At 42.4% G+C, this 20,335-nt stretch overlaps 1 protein-coding gene across 7 annotated transcripts; it reads right to left on the reverse strand.

Annotated features, from left to right (window-relative positions):
• Positions 1-900: 900 nt before the first annotated feature.
• RPP38 (ribonuclease P/MRP subunit p38) lies at positions 901-7,032 on the reverse strand. 7 transcript variants are annotated; one of them, XM_049881937.1, is made up of 4 exons: positions 6,902-7,032; positions 5,607-6,323; positions 4,457-4,513; positions 901-1,843 (listed from the first exon to the last, which is right to left on the reverse strand). In XM_049881937.1, exon 4 carries the CDS (start codon positions 1,831-1,833, stop codon positions 982-984), a length of 852 nt encoding a protein of 283 aa, XP_049737894.1. In that variant the 5' UTR covers positions 1,834-1,843; positions 4,457-4,513; positions 5,607-6,323; positions 6,902-7,032; the 3' UTR covers positions 901-981. The 7 variants fall into 7 exon arrangements, with proteins under 7 accessions (XP_049737894.1, XP_049737895.1, XP_049737891.1 ...); XM_049881938.1 differs by having other exon boundaries at positions 5,607-5,651; positions 6,720-7,032; XM_049881934.1 differs by having other exon boundaries at positions 6,720-7,032.
• Positions 7,033-20,335: the final 13,303 nt, after the last annotated feature.

Raw genomic sequence — 20,335 nt, forward strand, 5'->3', positions numbered from 1 at the left:
ATGGCACTAAGTGAAAAATGTTAATGAACTAAAGTACCATAATCTATAATACAACCAGAATTTACGATGAAAATTAATTCTGGCAAACCCACAGCTTCCCCCTGAATTACAGACGGTAACTTAGGCTCCACGGTGCTCCATTTCCTGACGTGAAGGGCACTCTATAATTGCCCAGGCCCACCTCTTTGCCATAGTTCACCTGAAAAAAACGAAAACCCTTGCCGTCAAGTTGATTCTGACCCATGGCAACCCTGTAGCACTGAGTAGGACTGTCCCATATGGTTTCCAAGGAGCGTCTGGTGGATTCAAACTGCTGACTTTTCTTGGTTAGCAGCCAAGCTCTTAACCACTGTGATACTTCATCTAACTACCATAACACTTTTTATACACGTTAGATACCTAAGAAAATAAGTCAACCATGTGAAGGGGTGAATTCTAACTGGCTGAAAGACCTTGTCTGACCTTTTCTGCAGATATTAAGCCCTTCTCCCAAGCCTGTGCCATCCTACAAAGAAAGGCAAATTGACATGAAGTAAAAAAAAGATGTTTCTGAAGACAGCATATTTAGCATCTAGTAACTCCCTTAAAACTAATAATGCATCTCCAATCCAGTTTCACTTACCCTGCTAACTAGAACCAGGTTGACTGTGGCACATTTTTCAAGTTTGATAGAAAACATGAAGTGTTACAGGATACAGATGTTCTTGGTGACATCGTACCAGCCTTTTTAAAAAGTAAATTTACATAAGCATGGACATTAGTGTCAATAAACGTTGGTTTTGATATTCACACTTTTGAATATTTTCTGCAGTTAGCATTTTTAAAGCACAGCGTATCTGCGCTATACAGAGTCTTACGTGTTTGAAAGAACATTAGCAAACAGTACGCTAAGAACACAGGTAAGAGTAGCTCATTTTATTAGTTCCAAGGTTTCTTTACAGGTGTCAGTTTACAAATTCTGTAAAATAAGTTTTTTCAAGGTTACTTTGAAGTAGTTTTTTTACTTTTGGGTGGTTTTCTTATCTTATTAGGGTTTGGAATTATTTTCTTTATTTTCAGGGGTTGTAACACTACAGCAGAACCCTGCTGACCTTCAACCAGCTTCCGCTTATGTTTAGAGAGGTCTTCAGATGAAGTTTCCAAAATCTCTTTGTCTTGCCTTCCCAAAAATTCAGTCTCTTGATTTTCCCTCGAGTCTTCAATTCTGTCTGGAAGCCATGGTACATTTAAACTGGGTACTCTGGGAATTATAGCTTTTATTTCATCAACAAAGTCAGTGGTATTCTTTTTGAACCCCAAGGCTAGGACACATTTCAAGCCAATGACAGGTGCAATTCTCTCACTGAGGCGGGGAACCTGGCAAGCAGGCACAGTTCTGCATAAGCTTAACTGAATCAAGTGTGAGGTGATGATGGCAGGCTTGACTGACTTACACACCAGGACTAAAAGCAGGTCGTTCCTCTCCAGCGCTCTGGTCACTTCATTGACTCCAATGGCAAGCTGCTTCCTGACGTGCACGGGAGTCCACCCTGACACTTGTTGGTTATCATCTGGCTTTTTCTCTTTCAGATCTTCACTAATATCGACATCTATGTTACATTTTTCTCTGCTTTGCTTTTGGAAAGAAGGCTGTTTTTTCCTTTTCTTCTTATCCTCAATCTTCCGAAGTCCAATATACTGAAATCTGTCTTCAAGTGTCTGTAATATGAAGTGCATATCCTCTCTCTCTAGAGAACTCCAGCAGATAGTATATGGATTGTTCAATGATGTCTTTACAACTAAAGGTCTTGTCTTCCGAACAGATCCCCTCCCAGCTTGAGGAGCTGCAGCCATTCTGAAAATCCTTCATAGAGAAGCAAAATGACACAGGAAAATTAATGTTAATTAGAAATGCATGTCCTAAGAGTATTGTGGTTGTACTTTCTGATTCTTGACCAGCTATAGCAAGCCTAATTATATAGGTCCAATTATGTGAGCATACACTTAACCTCTCTTTTAAGGTTAAGTAATTTTACTTTCCTCCATTTTCTCATATTGACTTTGTCTTTTATTCATATGTAGGTAGTATGTTTTACATTATTGAAATCAGACTGAAATTCTATTTGTTCATTTCACTTATTAAAAATGTTCCATGTTTCTACTTGTTCACAATTATCCTTTTGGCGGCTGTATGGCATTAATCTTAAAGATTTGTTATCACTTTCTAAATTGCTCTCTAGTTGGATTTTCATTCATTCAACAACTACTCAATGAGTGCCTGCGAAGGGCAGGCAGCACTGTAGATACTTTCAGCGGCGAACAAGTCACTGCGCAGAGCTCACAATCTGAGGACCACAGAGACCTTTGTTGTTGTTACATGCCGTCGAGTCAATTTCGACTCATACTGCCCCATGTGACAGAGTAGAACTGCCTCATAGAGTTTTCTAGGCTGTAGTCTTCATGGAGGAGCCCTGGTGGCACAGTGGTTAAGTGCTGAGCTGCTAACCAAAAGGTTGGTAATTCAAACGCACCAGCCACTCTGGGGGAGAAAAATGTGGCAGTCTGCTTCTGTAAAGATTTACAGCCTTAGAAACCCTATGGAGCAGTTCTGTTCTGTAGGGTTGCCATGAGTTGGAATCAGCTCAACAGCAGTGGGTTTGGAATCTTCACAGGAGCAAATTGCCAGGTCTTTCTCCTATGGAGCTGCTAGATAGGAATGAACTGCCCTTCTTTCAGTTAGCGGCTAAGCACTTAACCACTTGGGGCGCCAGGACTCCTGAAGACCCTTTGCCATTCATAATTACCAGGTATGACTGTTTAAGACACTGGGACAGTAATACACGTACACAATTAAAAATCCAAACACTCTCATTCTGTGCCCTTGTTATTACAAATCTCTTCCTCCCTGGACCCCAGGCCACCTCCACAAGTGCATCACTGTTTCTTGTATATCCTTCCCAAAACACTGAGACAGATGGACATGTCCTTCTTTCCTATGCTTATTCCAAGCTCATTGTTCTGCCTGGCAGTTGACTAAACTAGGGAAACTTAATAATAAAATTTTAAAGATAGTAATCCATTAAGAAAAAATAAGAGTAATAATAAAAGGGATCCTTATGGGAGAAAATGTTATTAACCACTGGTCTAGGGAGTGTGTCCTGTTTATCTATCCCAGAGGCAACTGCATAGACCATTTTCTTTCCTGAATTTTCTTCCTCTCCTTCCAGGGACTTGGCTGAGAACCAGAGGGGCGCACTTGGCAGAACTAAAGGAATTTAAACAAGCTGACCTGGAAAAGTCTAGAGTGTGGGGAACAGTCCCTGTTTTCTGGGAACCAGATGACTGATGCTCCCTCGTTCCAGGTCATTATCCCACCTAGGCCTGCCCTCCCCTAAGTACCCCATGCAGGATTAAGTCCTCTCCAGTTAAATTTCCACTTACCAGGCTGGATACTGAGGTTGAAGAACAAGTGCCTGTGGAGTGAGCCAGAATTTATAAGGCACTTTCCCCACGTACTATTTGACTCTCACAGAATTCTTACAGAATCCTCAATGTGTGGGTGAGGAAACAGTCTCAGGTTAAATATCTTGCCCAAAGTCACTAGTTTTCCAAATACAAATTTTATGCTCTTTCAACACTAACTGCACCTCAAAAATCATTTGTGGCTTTTAAAAGCAAACAGATAGCTGGTCCTCACCCCAGATCCACTGAATTGCCATCTCTCGGGGATGGGACCAGGGTATCTGTACTTGTAAAAATGCTTCCCAAGTGAACTTGAGAACCATAATTAGGAGTCACTGGTGTCGGACAGGCTACCTTTTCCCCATGTGACAGCCCTGAGAAATGGTCACCCCACCTCTACTGGTCTCCGATGTTCCTCCTAGTTACTTTCTCACAGAAAACCAAAATTCAGCTCCTTGGGGTTAGAAATGAAACCTCATTTGTGTCAGTATTACCCGCTGAATTTGATTCCAGGCCAGTGCACCTCAAGTACAGCCACTGCCATCTGTTGACGGAGGCTTGTGTATTGCTCGTATGCTGAACAAGTTTCAGCATAGCTTCCAGACTAAGATGAACGAGGAAGAAAGGCCTGCTGATCTGAAAACTAGCCAGTGAAAACCCTGTGGATCTCATCCCATTGTGTATGGGGTCACCGTGAGTCGGGGGCCAACCTGAACGGCAACTAACAATAACAGGCACCCAGTATCTCTGCTGCCTTCACACCAGCCTAACTGTACAGTCCTCCCCATTCTCCCCACCTCTACTCCCTGCTCCCCCTCAAGCTCAGAGAATCAGGAAGAAAAGCAGCTCATCCAAAGCCAATATACTGGTTGGCAGAGGCTGGCATCACATTGAAGATGGTCAAGAACAGGGAAATAAATGACTGAGTGGCCAGACATATGTTAATATAGCTCCTGCCAAACTGCAGGTCAGTTAATACATCTCAGCATTCGAACAACACGGGGTTGGTACTTACAGTCTTGTGCTCTGGAGGGATAGCAAGATATATATTAACTCCTCCTGTCTTCAAAATCTAGTGTGGAGACAAAGAGATCCAGGTTGTTAGAATAATAAGAGTCTCATACAACATAATCCAAGAACAAAGCACAGGTAGTCCTTGACTTATGACAGGGTTCCATTCCTACGACTCTGGTAAATCAGTTCTGGCTTAAGTTAAATACCTCTTTTTTTTTCATTATTACCGCCTTTTATCATCAGTATCTTTATAATTCCAATCTACAACACTGTATGTAGTACGTATTACTAATGATTAAAAAAATAAGACGGTCATAAGTGCAGTTTGTCATAACTTGAATACATTATAAGCTGGGGACACCTGTACTGATAAAGTAACAGCTTTGGAGAAAGGGAGTGAAATGGGAAAGCCTCCCTCAGGTGTCTTTTAAGCTATGTTTTGGAGGTCTCTACTACTTATAGGATCAACTACAAACTCCTTAAGGTGATGTTCAAGGCCCTCCACACTCTGGCCCTGTCTCCCCACCAGCTTTTCTCCGTATGTCCCACCATGCACATTACACCCCAACACTGAATCACATACTATTTAATGAGGCCAAGAGTTTCTCACAACCATGCCTTTATTTGAATTATCCCCTCTGCCGGGAATACCACTCCCATCCTCACCCCAGTGACCGCTTTCTTAAACATTTATAGATTATCCACAATGCACCAGGCCATAAAGTATTAAACAGGTAAGTACAGGCACTGACCTCACTGAGCTTAGAGTCTATGAAGAAGACATGTCAAACAGGTAATAATAAATTAGGGAACAACAGAAGCTAAAAGAACGTGTAACAGGCCTAACTTAACTTGCTAGTCCCTGGGTGGCACAAGCAGTTAAGCGCCTAACTACAAACCTAAAGGATGGTGGTTGAAAGCCACCCAGAGACAACACAGAAGACAGTCCTGGTGAGCTGCTTCCAAAAAGTCACAGCCTTGAATATCCTACATAACACAGTTCTACTCTGCACACATGGGGTCGTCAAGCCAGCAACTAACAACTTACTTTAGGGGGTCAGAAGTGACCTTTTACCCTATATCTGAAAAATACCTGCCAAAGGGAGTTAAAAAAAAAAAAAAAACCAAAGGGAGTAAAAAAAAAAACTTACTTTAGAGGGTCAGAAGTGACCTTTTACCCTGTATCTGAAGAATACCTGCCAAAGGGAGTAAAAAAAAAAAAAAAACCAAAGGGAGTAGGAAGTAGAAAATGGTTTTCCAGGGAACAGCATTAAAGGAAATGAAACCACATCACTGTAGCAGAGAAGGTGGAGAAAGTGGTGAGGTATTAGGTAAGGCAGGTAAGAACAGATGGTGAGGACCCCTGCAAGCCTTGCAGTGGGAAGTGACTGTCACGTTTAAAGCAGAGGAACAGCATGACTAGAACGGTGTTACAAGGAGACTTCTGTGATTCAGGGCAAAGGACAGCCTGGAAGCGTACAAGACTAGAAGCAGCAAAGAGGCTATGGGAGTAGGCCAGGTAAGAAATAGGGATGGTGGCCTGCACTGGAGCTGCCGCAGAGTGAATGGTGAGAAATACATGCTAGTTGAAATACGGGGTAAAACCTACTCAACCTACTGATCTACTAAGGAAGGACATAACTCTAACTGAAGGGATGATGGCACCAGTTCTCAATCGCTGAATTCCTAAGAGTTGATCCTCCCGAGTATATGCCGCCACTGTACCTGGTACCTTCCTACTTTATTTGTTGTCGTGGTGTACCGTGGAGCCCATTCCGACTCATAGCGACCCCTGCAGGACAGCGCAGAACTGCCCCGTAGGGTTTCCAAGACTACTCTTTATGGAAGGCCACTGCCCCATCTTTCTCCTGCAGAACGAGAGAGGCTGGTGGGTTAGAACTGCTGACCTTTCGGCTAGCAGCCCAACGCTTAGCCACTGCGCCACCAGGGCTCCTTACTTTACCACTTAGCATAAGGAACTGTAATTATTTTTTTGTCGTCTCTATTTCCAAACTGTGTAGGACTGAAAGGCTAGGGTCGCGTTTTATCTTTCCATTCCTAGTATCCAACAGATCCTCCACACAGGTTTGGGGGGAGATATTCCAGGCAGAGTGAGGATAGCTCGCCCCGGGCGAGAGAAGCCAGTCCGGGAAGGCGGGCGGGCGCAGCGGCGGCGCGACGGGCGTCCGAGAAAGCCGTAGACACTTTGCGTGTCAGCTGGGGGTGGGCACAAGCTCGATCCCACCCTAGACCGGCCCTCTTACCTCCTCTCCGTGCCCCTTCCCCAGCGCCAAATCAAGATGGCGACAGCGCGGCCACCGGCTCGCGAGGGCTGCGGCTACAAACTGGCCGCGATGCGTGTGCACAAAGCGCTCGCCTTTTCTCAGGCCCCGCCTTACAAATGGGGCGCTGCAGAATCGCTAAAATAATCTTCGAATTTCATTACCCTGAGTTAAACCACTCCCAATGGGGAAAGTAGGTCCAAAGAGCAGCGTGACGCGGAAGCGACAAAGCGAAAGGCAGCCTACAAACGCCTGAAAGTCGGCCCGGCGGTGAAACCTCCCGGCCGTGCCTTGAACCGGCAGTGCGCAGGCGCGATATTTGTCTCGCGATACCCTCCGGTTGCTACGGTAACGTAATCGCCGTCTCGACTGCTCTGTGGCTTTTGAGTGAATGTTTTTATGGATGAAAGTCCCTCAGGGCATCTTTTGTCGCCTTGGCACCTTCTTTCTTCTAACCCAAGTTCTACCTGAAACCCAGTGCCGTCGAGTCGATTCCGACTCATAGCGACCCTATAGAACAGAGTAGACCTGCCCCATAGAGTTTCCAGGGAGCGCCTGGCAGATTCGAACTTTACAGCGCCCATAAATCTGAGCGCACTATCTCTTCTCGCTTTTCTGTATTTGTCTTGCCTAGGCTTGCCTCAGAGACGGAGGGTAGCCCTGGTGACTCAGTGGTTAAAGCCGTAGGCTGCTCCAGGGGAGAAAGATATGGCCGTCTGCTTTGGTAAATAAAGATTACAGCCTTGCAAGCCCTATGAGACTTCTGTCCGACAGGATCAATATAGGGTCGCTTTTTTATGAATAGGTGGGTTTATGAATAGGAATCAACTCGATGGCAACGGGTTTGTTTTTGCAAGAGATGTGATGAGTCCTGGTGGCGCAGTAGTTAAGCGCTCTGCGGCTATTGGCGGTTCCAACCCACCAGAGCCCATCAGCCTCTGGAGGAGAAAGATGTAACAGTCTGCTGCGGTAAAGATTTACAGCCTGGAAAACCCTATCGGGCAGTTCTACTCTGTCCTGTAGGGTCCCTATGAGTGGGAATGGACGCGACACCCAAAACCCCAGTCCTTGCCTGTCCCACTGAGCCAGTCTCCATCGAATCCCTGCCTAATCCCTGTGAACAAGAAAAGCAAGATAAATTGAGGAGGTGGTTTACAGATAACAATGTGGAGAATCTTGAGCCACCTTAAAGAGAGGAGAATAAGGGCTGCTCTGAGTAATTGAAAGGCAGTTCAGAATATTCCTCCCAATGTTCACTGTGGCTGCTCCAACCAACAGAGAACTCAGCGGTCAGGAATGGAGTCGCTGGGAAGTCAGGAATTGGTAAAACAGCTGATTAACACTTTAACGGTCAGTGATCAGAACCTCTTGATCTACCCTTCGCTAGAACGTAGAAGACAGTAGGTTGCTTCTGGCCTAAAAAGCTTCTATACCCCTTCTTTTTCTGTTCCGCTCTAATTTGGGCCCCTTCCTTTTCCTGTTCTATATATCCTGCTCCTTTCTTCAATCTCTTTGTCGCAGGGCAAGGTTTCCCAGCTTGGAATCAAGTCCTGCCTAGGTTCTTGCCTTCTACTGACCGTGAGTGACCAGGAGAGGCTCAGAGGTTCCACATGAATAAAGGTTTATTAGTGACAGAAAGCAGAGGCTCGCGAGCGAGGAGGGGAGAGGAGCTTCTGCCTATGCTAGCCTCCAGTCTCTCCCTGAACGGAGGTTTTCCTGGAGTTATAAAGGGCTTTAGGCAGAAAGGAGCTCATGTTTTATTCATTGCTTTGGGGGGGGGGAAGGCGGGGCTTTCTGAGAAATAACCCAAACCCAGTGCCGTCGAGCGACCCTCTAGGACAAATAGGTTAAGAAATTAGGTGGGTGCGCATCTGGAATCCACGGTGGAGTCAGTTTGGACGATGTCACATCACCACTGCACAGTCTCGGTGGCCACTTGACAAGGCTGTAAGGTTGTACCCATTTTCACTGTGCATGCCCTGGGGATTGGCTGATTCTGTTCATCTTTGGAAAACAGTTTGTAGGGAAAGTACGTAGAACTTCATGAGAGTCCCGGAAGTGGGTTATCTTGTAACATCATCCCCTATAGTAAACCCGTTGCTATCGAGTAGATACCGACTCATAGCAACCCTAAAGGACAGAGTAGAACTGACCGGTAGGGTTTCCAAGGAGTGCCTGGTGGATTCGAACTGCCAACCTTTTGGTTAGCAGCTGTACGTCTTAACCACTATACCACCCTATGGTAGAGTCCTGAAAAACTTACAAGAGCGATATGCAGGATGCCACTCCTATGTTGGGGTCCTGAAAAACAATTTGAGAGAGAGATGTAAGATGCCACTCCTATAGTGGGGTCTTGAAAAACGAGAGAGATATGTAAGACTTTGTGCGTCACGGGCTGCATGTGTAGGTTCTCTTGTAACATCACCCACAGGATAGAGTCCCAGATCAACGGGCCTGTTATTCTGGTCTTGAGGCTCTCCAGCCTTCTGTCCCTGCCTCATCTTCACTACTCTTTTTTGGTCTAGTTTCTATATTTTTAATTCTCACAACCCGCATAGTAAAATGGAGCCCTTACAACACAGTGGTTAAAAGCCTGGCTACTGACAAAGGGCTGCAGTTCCACCACCAGCAGCTCCTTGGAAACCCTATGGGGTGGTTCTACTCTATCCTATAGGGTCACTTTGAGTCAGAATCCACTCCCTTGCAATGGGTTAGGAAGGTTTTTTGTTTGTTTGTTTTTTGGTTTACATAGTACTTGGAGTCCCTAGGTGGTGCAAACGGTTAATGAAAGAAGAACACCCCCACATTTACTTCCAAAGAAAATAAATCAGCCATTGAAAACCCAAAGGAGTACAGTTCTCTTCTAACTCATGTGGAACGGCCATGAGTCAGAGTGAACTTGAACTTGATGGCAGCTAGGTTTTTTTTATGTAGTACGTAACTGGCCATAAAGTAAACAGAAAAATAAAACCAAAACTTGTGTTGCCTTTGGTCAAAGATTATTGCAGGATACACAGGGTAGAGTACAATGTGATTTTTAACACAATTAGATTGAAAAGATCAAAGTTACAAGTTTGAGCATAACAACAGGCTTTTGTTTCATAAAGTGACTCATGTTAGTTCATTGTTATGATAAACTACAAACATCATGCAGTTCTAAAGTAGCCTCAGCTTTTAAACTGTAAGACAAATAGAGATGCAGAGATCTAATTGGAATGTTAGTGTAATAGGAAGGAAATAGGTATGCAGTTATCCCCCTTAAGGTTCCAGACTGATAGTTTATCATCTCAGTTTACAGTTGCTCCATGAAGATCACCTGTTGCTGCTGAGTCGATCCTGACTCACAGCAACCCTATAGGACAAAGTAGAACTGCCCCCATAGGGTTTCCAAGGCTATATATACTCTTTACAGGAGTAGACTGCCACATCTTCCCCCCGCCCCACCCCGCCAAAGTGGCTGGTGGGTTTGAACTGCTGACCTTTCAGTTATCAGCCAAGTGCTTAACTATTTGAGCCACCCAGGGACTGTGTTAAATCTTACTGGCCTTTTAAATCCAAAAGTTTGGTAGCTACTGCATGGCACTGCCCCTACTGTGAGCCATTGAAAGAAGCTACAGAAAGGCGTACAGATCTTCCCCCTCCTCTGTGTTAAGATCTTACTGCCTTAATACACAGTGTGGTGGTTAACCATGCAGACCCCAGAGGCAGACTGCATCGGGTCAGATTCTGGCCCTGTCACTGGGCCCAGCCACAGTCTCTGATTCAGAACGTCAGGAGTGGAGCCAAGGCTGCATTAGATGCTGCTGCTGCTGCTGGGTCCAGGAGCACATTTTGAGAACTGCCCCATAGAGTTCCCACAGCTGTAAATCTTTACAGAAGCAGACTGTTGCGTCTTTCTCCCGCGGAGTGGCTGGTGGGTTCAAACTGCAGACCTTTTGGTTAGCAGCGGAGTGCTTAACTACTGCACTACTAGGGCTCCTTCCATGAAAATTACCAGCTCTTGTATTCCATGGCTGTGGAGCTAGCCTGCCTAGGCTGAAATCCTAACTTCACCACTGACTAGGCATATGACCCTAGGCAAATTAATTAACCTCCTCTGTGAAGTGATAAAAATAATACGTGCTGTGAGGATTAGAAGAGGTAATTTATGTAAGATCCTTAGCACGGCTCCTGGAAGAGTTCCTGCTTGATATATACAGCTGTGACGATGAATCCAGTGACAACCTTCCAAGAATTCAGTCAATAAAAAATTCACTATGGCTTCTCTGCTTTTATTGCTTGTCTATTTTAAGACTGGCAATAAAGTTAACTAAAGTGAACAGTTATAATTCAGATAATATTTTCTACCATTTGTAGTGTACAAACATTACAACAAAAAAGTTTTATCTTTAAATTCTCACATGATTCAATCACCTCAAAACACATTTTCTTTCAGTGTTCCCTTCTAGTTGATTTCACATTTATGTGTTTTTACAGTCTTAATATAGATTAAAGTTTATATTATTTTTCTTTCTATATAACGTTTTCCATGATTCTCAAAATAGTCTTTAAAGTATCACTTCAGGGAATGCAAACTGGTACAACCATTTGGAAAATGATATGGCACTTCCTTAAAAAGTTAGAGATAGAAATATCCTATGGTCCAGCAATGCCACTCCTAGGAATATATCCTAGAGAAATAAGAGCCGTCACACCAATAGATATATGCACACCCATGTTCATTGCAGCATTATTCACAATAGCAAAAAGATGGAAACAACCTAAGCGCTCATCAAGGAATGGATAAACAAACTATGCTACATACACACAGTGGAATACTAGGCAACGGTAAAGAACAACGATGAATCTGTGAAACATCTCACAACATGGATGAATCTAGAGGGCATTATGCTGAATGAAATAAGTCAATCACAAAAGGAGAAATATTATATGAGATTACTATTATAAAAACTCATGAAAGAGTTTACACACAGAAAGAAACAATCTTTGATGGTTGTGAGGGGTTGTGATGGGTGAGGAGGGGAAAACACTAAATAGACAATAGGTAAGTGGCAACTTTGATGAAGGGTAAGACGGTACACAATACTGGGGAAGCCAGCACAACTTGACCAAGGCAAGGTTATAGAAGTGTCGTAGACACATCCAAACTCTGAGGGGCCAAATTACTGGGCTGAGTCCTGGGGGCCATGGTCTTGGGGAACATCTAGCTCAATTGCCATAACATAGTTTATAAAGAAGATGTCCTACATCCTACTTTGGTGAGTAGCATCTGGGGTCTTAAAAGCTTGTGAGTGGCCATCTAAGATATTCCACTGGTCCCACCCCATCTGGAGCAAGGGAGAATGAAGAAAACCAAAGACACAAGGAAAAGATTACTCTAAAGGACTAATGGGCCTCAACCACCACCACCTCCACCAGACTGAGTCCAGAACAACTAGATGGTGCCCGGCTACCACCACGGACTGCTCTGACAGGGATCATGGTAGAGGGTCCCGGACAGAGCTGGAGAAAAATGTAGAACAAAATTCTAATTCACAAAGAAAAAAAAGACCAGACTTACTGGTCTGACAGAACCTGGAGAAACCCTGAGAGTATGGCCACTGGACACCCTTTTAACTCAGTACTGACGTCATTCCGAGGTTCACCCTTCAGCCAAAGATTAGACAGGTCCGGAAAACAAGACTAACTTGGCACACCAACCCAGGGGCAAGGGCAAGAAGGCAGGAGGGGACAGGAAAGCTGGCAATGGAGAACCTAAGGTCAAGAAAGAGAGTGTTGACACGTCATGAGGCTGGCAACCAATGTTACAAAATAGCATGTATATTAATTGTTTAATGAGAAACTAATTTGTTCTATAAACCTTCATCTAAAGCACAGTAAATATAAAATAAAATAAATTATTACTTTAACACATATTTAGTATCCTATGCTGAATGATGTATGGCAATGGGCATGCTGAATTATCAGTTTTTACTTTTTAATATCAGCTCTTTCCATTATTTTATCTTGCAAAACCTTGGTTTCATCTTTGCTTTCTTCTTTTATTAATTATACAATTGGACTGTTGTTAGCTTTATTTGCTTTCTGTGATGAAACAGTGCTCTAAGATGCTTGCTGGGTGACAAGTTATGTCATTGGCTGTAATTCTTTTATGAACTAAGTTAAAGTTCCAACAAGAAAGTTTGTCAATAGAAGAATGTAAGAGAACCACCAGATTATTCTTTTCCTTTATTGCATTCTGACCTTTGCTGTGTGTGTGACTGTTAAAAAGGAGCCCTGGTGGCATAATGGTTAAGCAAGTGGCTGCTAACTGAAAGGTCAGCAGTTCGAAACCACCAGCCCTTCCATGGGAGAACGATGTGGCAGTCTGCTTCTGTAAGGCAGTTCTACTCTGTCTTAGACAGTTACTCTGAGTCGGAATTGACTGGACAGCAACCATACGATTGTTAAAACAGCAATAAGTTATCATAACTCTAAATCAGTTACTAAAAATAAACTTTTAATAATTCGCTACAAAATCAAAAACAGGCTTTGAGTCTGTGCTATCAGAAGCCCTGCTAGTTAGGACTATGTAATGTTTCAAAGAGTATCTGTTTCCATAGAGGCAATGTCACTGTGAGGAGCTTCAAGAGTTGCACAGTCCCCCTAAGCAGCAGCATGGTGGCAGTTGCTAGTCTGGCTCTCCACAATTCCATAGATATGGCCGGTAAGGAGACAAAGGGCCTAACTATTTATTACTTACAAGGCAGCAAAAGCAAGAAAGAATGTCAACTTCCTGCATCCCTAGTTCCATGAGACAATATCCCTAGTCCCAGAGGCCAGATGACAGGTGGTACAAGTGGTGGGTCACTCTGCCATTGAAGAACCAAATTTAAACTTCAGCCAAGCAATTCTTAGAATTACACAGAAGCCTGCAGCTATACCCTAAGGTGGGGAGGGAGGATGAGGGAGAAAGCACTAGACTCAGCTGACACTAGGGAGATGGATGAGAAACACCCTTGTGGGGGTCTCCTATAAGATAAGGAGGCCACGCTCATGGAGGAATTGTGGGGCATTCCACCAAAACTCGGGTCAGACTGTACCCAAGCCTTGGCTACCTGGCCATGTGGAAATGTGCAAGGTCTTCAGATCCTCAGCAGAGCTATTCCCTATTAAAAACAAAAAACAAACAAAAAAAAAACAAGAGAAATTTGGAAGACCTTAAATCAGATCATCAGAGGCTAGTCTGGTATGTTCTTTTTTGAGGGAAGAGGCTTCGCATAATGCTAGACGGTTTCAATTTTCCTTAGGTCCTACAGAGCCAGTACCAATTCTAGCAATAAAGTATATACATGATAGAAAATGGTCTGCAAGTGACTGTACAGAATATGCCATAATGGTACATAAACAGGCCCTAAATTTTAGAATTATTTAAGGTATAGATACTTACATAAATTAGGTTATCATCAAATTCTTGCTGAAGCAACATGAGCAGAGCAAATGATGGAGAAGCACTTTTAAGATAGAAACATGTACATATGACTGTGTATATATATGGTGCAAAAATATAAATAACCTTCTACTTTGTTAACAATATTTATTACCAATTTTTATGTGCCAGGCAGTGTGTTAGATGCTGGATATATAAGAATGAAAAAAACATTTATTTTTCTTCCTTTTTTCAAAAGGTACAGAGTTTATTGAATTCTAATGTTTGGGATAAAGCATTGAACAAAACAAGTTCTAATGGGCGAGACAGACACTAACAAAAAGTAAAGTATATAGTACGTCAGATGATTACAAGTATATGGGGAAAAAAAATAAAGCAGGAAGGGGAGAAAAGAGCTGCTGGGATGGAGTGATAAAAGAAGGCCTTACTGAGAAGGTGACATTTGAGCAAAGACCCGAAGGAGGTGAAGGAACGAGCCATGCAGATACCTGGGAGAAGAGTGTTCCAGTACAAAAGCCCTAAGGCAGGAGTGTGCTTGGCCTGTGAGAACAGGCGGAGGCCCTGTGCCCTGTTGCCCTTGAAAGAAGGTGAACACAGGAAGAGAGGAAAGGTGAGGTGGCTAGAGGCCAGGCCATATGGTATCTTATAGACCAGACTAAAGATACTTCTCCTGAAGACTTCCTGGAGGAGGTGCCATGTAGGAAATATGAGTTGGCTGGTTAAGGAGGTAGGGTGAGGGCATTCCAGACAGTGGAGCAGCAGCATTATGTAATCCTGGAGAAATGAGAACTTAAAGTAGTCCGCTTTAAGTTAAGGAGTAGAGTATGCCTATTTGTGGGTAAGGAGAGCAGTGAGAGATAAAGTTGGAAAGGTCAGAAGGACTTGATCGTGAAGGACCACATATGTTATTCACAGGCTGTACTGAGAAGGGGAGCTAAGTTATCATTTCAAACAATGGATCTTAACTTTTGCTACATCATTCCTGATGCTCAGGCAGTACCCTGTTGTTGCTGTGCACTGTCAAGTCTATTCTGACTCACAGTGACCCTATAGGACAGAGTAGAACTGCCCGTAGGATTTACTAGGCTGGGTTTTTTTTTTTTTAAGTCTTTATGGGAGCAGATCACCAGGTCTTTTAACCCGTGAAGCGGCTGGTGGATTTGGACCTTTGACCTTTTGTTTAGCAGCTGAGCATTTAACTACTGTGCCACCAGGGCTTCTTGGGCCCTACCCTACAGCTGTTAAATCGGAATCTCTGGTGATGGGAAGCAGGCATCGGGTTTTTGTTTTTTCTTCCATGTAGGTGAATGTGCAGCCAGGGTTGAGAAGTGCTCACCTGTGGTCTCCTGTATGCAAGTCCCTCACCAGACGAGAGGCCTTGGGCCCTGGGCTAGACCACAGTAAAGACCTCACTGGCCTAAAATGAGAGTGCAGAACACTCAGCTGTTGTACAAGAACATGTTTATTCTTCATACACACACATACCATTTGCATAAATTATATAGTCTAAAGATGCTCGCATTTTAATCCAATTTCAGGGACAATAACCCCTTCAGTCGGCAGGTAACAAAACATGTTGCTAAAAGTGGTTTAATCAAAAGGAGTTTATTACCTAACTGTCATTGAAGCATGGAGGTTGGCAGTTCCAGGACTACCTCATTTGGTAGCACATAAGTTTATCAAAAACCTAGTCTTTCTATCTTTCCCTTTTGCTTGCTTAGAATGTTGAAATTTACCCTCAAGTTTGTCCCCTCAAGGCCACAGTTTAGCAGTCACAGCTCCAGTCATCACATCCTACAAAATCACATCTAAAGGCAGTACATTTTCTCTCATGTGTTTCTTTTTCATCAGAAAGAAAATCTCAGAAGCCCCAAAATACTTCCCCTTGTGGCTCATTGGCCTGAACTGGGTCACATCATGCCCACACCTAATCCAATCACTTGCAAAGGTGAATGAGTCAAACCAGACTGGGTTAGGTCAATTACAATTCTTCTCTTGAAGTTGGACCCACCTTCCCTGAACACATTATGGCTCCATAACTGAATAAAATTAGGGTTCTTTGGCAAAAAAATAAAAAAAAGAAGAAGAAGAAGAAGGGGGAAATACCTGCATGTTAGGCATTTTGTTTGGCAGAGTTCAGTTTCAGAATATGTTAACTGAACATTGTTAATATGTAAGATGTGTTTATAAGCACTGTCATGAATTGAATTGTGTTATTCCAAAATATCTGTCAATTTGGCTAGGTCATGATTCCCAGTATTGTATGATTGTCTACCATTTTGTCATCTGATGTCATTTTCCTATGTGTTATAAATCCTGTCTCTATGATGTTGATGAGATGGGATTAGCAGCAGTTATGTAAACTCGATCTACAAGAGTAACCTACAATCTAAGCCAATCTCCTGAGATATAAAAGAGAGAAGTGAGCAGAGAGACAGAGGGACGTTGTACCACCAAGAAAGGAGTGCTGGGAGCAGAGCGTGTCCTTTGGACCCGAGGTTCCTGTGCAGAGAAGCTACTAGACCAAGGGAAGATTGATGACAAGGACCTTCCTCCAGAGCCAACAGAGAGAGAAAGCCTTTCCCGGAAGCTGATACCCTGAATTTGGACTTCTAGCCTACTAGATTGTGAGAGAATAAACTTCTCTTTCATAAAGCCACCCAGTTATGGTACTTCTGTTATAGCAGCACTAGATAACTAAGACAAGCAGTATGTAATTTAATTGAGCCCAGCTACATATTATAATTGAAACCAAAGGCTGCAAACTTCACAAGTTTAATGAGGAACATTAAACAAATGGGAGACTGCTGAGAGTGGTGCTCTGAGAAGACAAAGCTAGCCATTATAACTTGCTAGGTTGGGTAAAAGCTGGAAGCTATTTATGAGACCTCTCTTTTGAAGACTAAAAATATAAACATTAAGCCAAATTGGGATGAGAGCGCCTCTCATGAGATATATACTGCTTCTAAATTTGTTACAATGAAATTATCCTAGTTTATTTTGTTGCAAGAAGTCCCCTTGAGACATCGTGACCTTAAAATAATGCCAACTGTAACCCTTAATCTCCAGGCTATGCTTACTTAGTTATCTGTTATGGGGAATTATATTAGTTGTCTGTTGTTTCTTTCAGTAAATTTTATTTATTAGATGTGCTCATTGTAGGAAATCGTTTATTCACCTAAATTTATGATCTACACCCAGCACCGTAATCATTAATTCACTGTCTCTGACATCACTGACTTTGTCTTATAACTTGACTTAGAAAGCATTAAGACACCTTGTTTTTACTTTCTCCCACCAGGCCTGTTTGTAATGACTCCTGTAGCACTAGCAGATTCATTTCTTGTAAACAGCACCAGCATGAGTCGCGCTCTGGCACTGACTACCGTTCTTACACTCTTGTGAATATTCGTCATAGACAGATGTCAGACCAATCAAACCCTAAACAATTTCAACTAGCCACACAAAACCAACTATCAGAAGTGGATAGCCAGATCACAGTAGTTAATGTAGTTAATTCATACAACCATTTTAAACTACTTAGGTTAAGGAAAAAGCTAATCCTTCTGATTAACCAAACTCGTTGCCATCGAGTCAATTCCAACTCATAGCAACACTATAGTTCAACAGAGTAGAACTGCCCCACAGGGTTTCCAAGGAGTGGCTGGTGGATTCAAACTGCCGACTTTTTGGTTAGCAGCCTGAGCTCTTGACCACTGTGTCACCAGGGCCCCGATAGTAACTAATAAATAAAAAATAAAATTTCAGTGACAGAAATGTCACAAAACAGGAAAAAATATAACATGGACTAAAAATACTAATCTATGTTTTTAAAAACCTGACCTTGGAAGAATGCAGCTTGCTTCATATATAACTTTTACGGAGGGTTTTTCTAGCTCTAGAGCAACTTCTGATGCCATACAGTTTGGAGTGTATCATAAGAAATGAGGTGTCATTGAAATGTATAAGCAGAGAGAGTGAATAATGATAGTTGCATTATAGAACACTCACTGGCTGGAAGTTGAAGAATAGATGGGATAAAGAGTTCAGCTTCCTGTGTACTTTTAAAGTGGGCTTTACCCCCAGGGACTGGAAGTGAAGGAGGCAGCAACGGGAAAAATCAGCTCAGATGTCATTATCTGTGTGACCTTCTCTCGTTTGTAATTATTTCACTCCTATATAACTCATCCCGGAGTACAGGAAAGGGAGGATGTTTCCCCAACTCATGCTAGCCTGACAGTAACACTAAAAACCAAAAAGAAGAGTTTGAGAGAAGGAAATTGCAAACTAGCCTTACCCATAAACATGAGTACAAAAAAGTCTAAAGTATTAGCAAACAGTATCCAGCAATATGTTAAGAAATATTCCATCAAGACTAAGTTGGGATTAATGAAGAATGCAAGGTCTAATTAACAGGTTAAAATCAATTAATATAAACTATTCCTTTAAAAGATTAAAGGAGAAAAAATTATATGATCATTTTAGTAGAAGCATAAAAATAAAGCTTTTGATGACGTTCAATATCCATTCATGATAAAAAATAATCTTAGTGAACTAGAAATTGGAGAGAGGTTCCTTGGGAGTAAAACATACACACACACACATATATATATACACACACACACACACACACACACATACTTTGGAAACCCTGGTTGCATAGTGGTTAAGAGCTGCAGCTGCTAACCAAAAGGTCAGCAGTTCCAATCCACCAGGTGCTTCTTGGAAACTCTATGGGGCAGTTCTACTCTGTCCTACAGGGTCTCTATGATTTGGAATTGACTTGATGACAACAGGTTTGGTTTGATTTATATATATATATATGAATAAAACCACTGCAGTAAACATCACACTTGATGGTGAAACACTGAACTTACTACATTTAAGGAACAAGTTAAGGGTGTCCAGTGTTACTATTTCTATTCATTGTTATATTGGAGATCCCAGATAAAGCAGAAAATGAAGCAAAGAAAACGTGTGAGAATTGGAAAGTGTGATGGTTAAGATAGTGTGTCAACTTGACCGGACCACACTTCTCGGTGTTTATATGTGATCACCCCCATGATGGGATCTGCTGTGAATAGCCAATCAGCTAAAAGGAAGTTTCCTTGGGTGCCTTTTTTACATCTGAATGTAAGTGGACATTCTGGCTTTTGCCTGTGCTGGACATTCTGGCTTTTGCCTGCATTGGATCCTGTAGCTGCATCCTATTCATCTGACCTCTGATTCTTGGGACTTGAGTTTACCTGCCTATCTTGGGACTCATTGATCTTCAGAGCCTGCGAACAAAAGCATTACTCTCTGACCTGCCAATCTTGCGTTCGCCAGCTCCTGTGGCTACGTGAATCAGGAGAAGCCTCTATCCTGATCCACGGACCTGGGACATAAAATTCCAGCCTCTACAATTGTGTGAGCAGTTTTCTTGATATAAATCTCTCTCTATATATATTTATATGCTTTACTGGTTTTGCTTCTCTAGAGAACCCAGCCTAAGACAGAAGGCAATAAATAAAACTGCCACAGACTATATATTTGCTACAGAGAAAACTCAAAATAATTTACTGAAAAATAATTGCAATTAAAAGGAGATTTTGCTAAGGTTGATGGATAAAGAATCAGTATTTATTTAAAGAAAGGAAAAAAGTCAATTTCCTTTCACACCAGTAGCAAGCAAATAAGAGATGAAAAATTTAAATGCTCAGTTTACAACAGCATCAAAAATTATAGTCGCTTAGAAATAAATCTATAAAAGATGTAGAAAGACTTCCTGCAGGGAAAATTAGAAAACTTTATTTGAAGACATTAAATGAGATAGCTAGCTGGAAAAGATCTATGAGATACATAAGCAGTAGAACTGTATCACAAAAATGTCGGCTCCCCCATTGATAGTTTCCATTCAATTCCAAGAAAAATTCAAGATTTTTCTTTCATTTAACTTGACACATGAATGCTAAAATTTATATGGAACAGCAAAAGGCCAAAACTAGCCGTTTCTGAAAAAGAACAAAATAGTGAATAAGACGGTGTGGAAGACAAACAGACAAATGGAACCCAGTAGAGAGCCCCAAAACAGACCCATAGTTGTATAGAATCTTCACTTATAACTGAGCTGGCATTTGAAGATGAGTGGGGGAAACGAGGGACTTTTCAATATATTATGCTGGGACAC

The sequence above is a fragment of the Elephas maximus genome, chromosome 4, assembly GCF_024166365.1.
Source record: "Elephas maximus indicus isolate mEleMax1 chromosome 4, mEleMax1 primary haplotype, whole genome shotgun sequence".
In the NCBI taxonomy this organism is placed as follows: Eukaryota; Metazoa; Chordata; class Mammalia; order Proboscidea; family Elephantidae; genus Elephas; species Elephas maximus.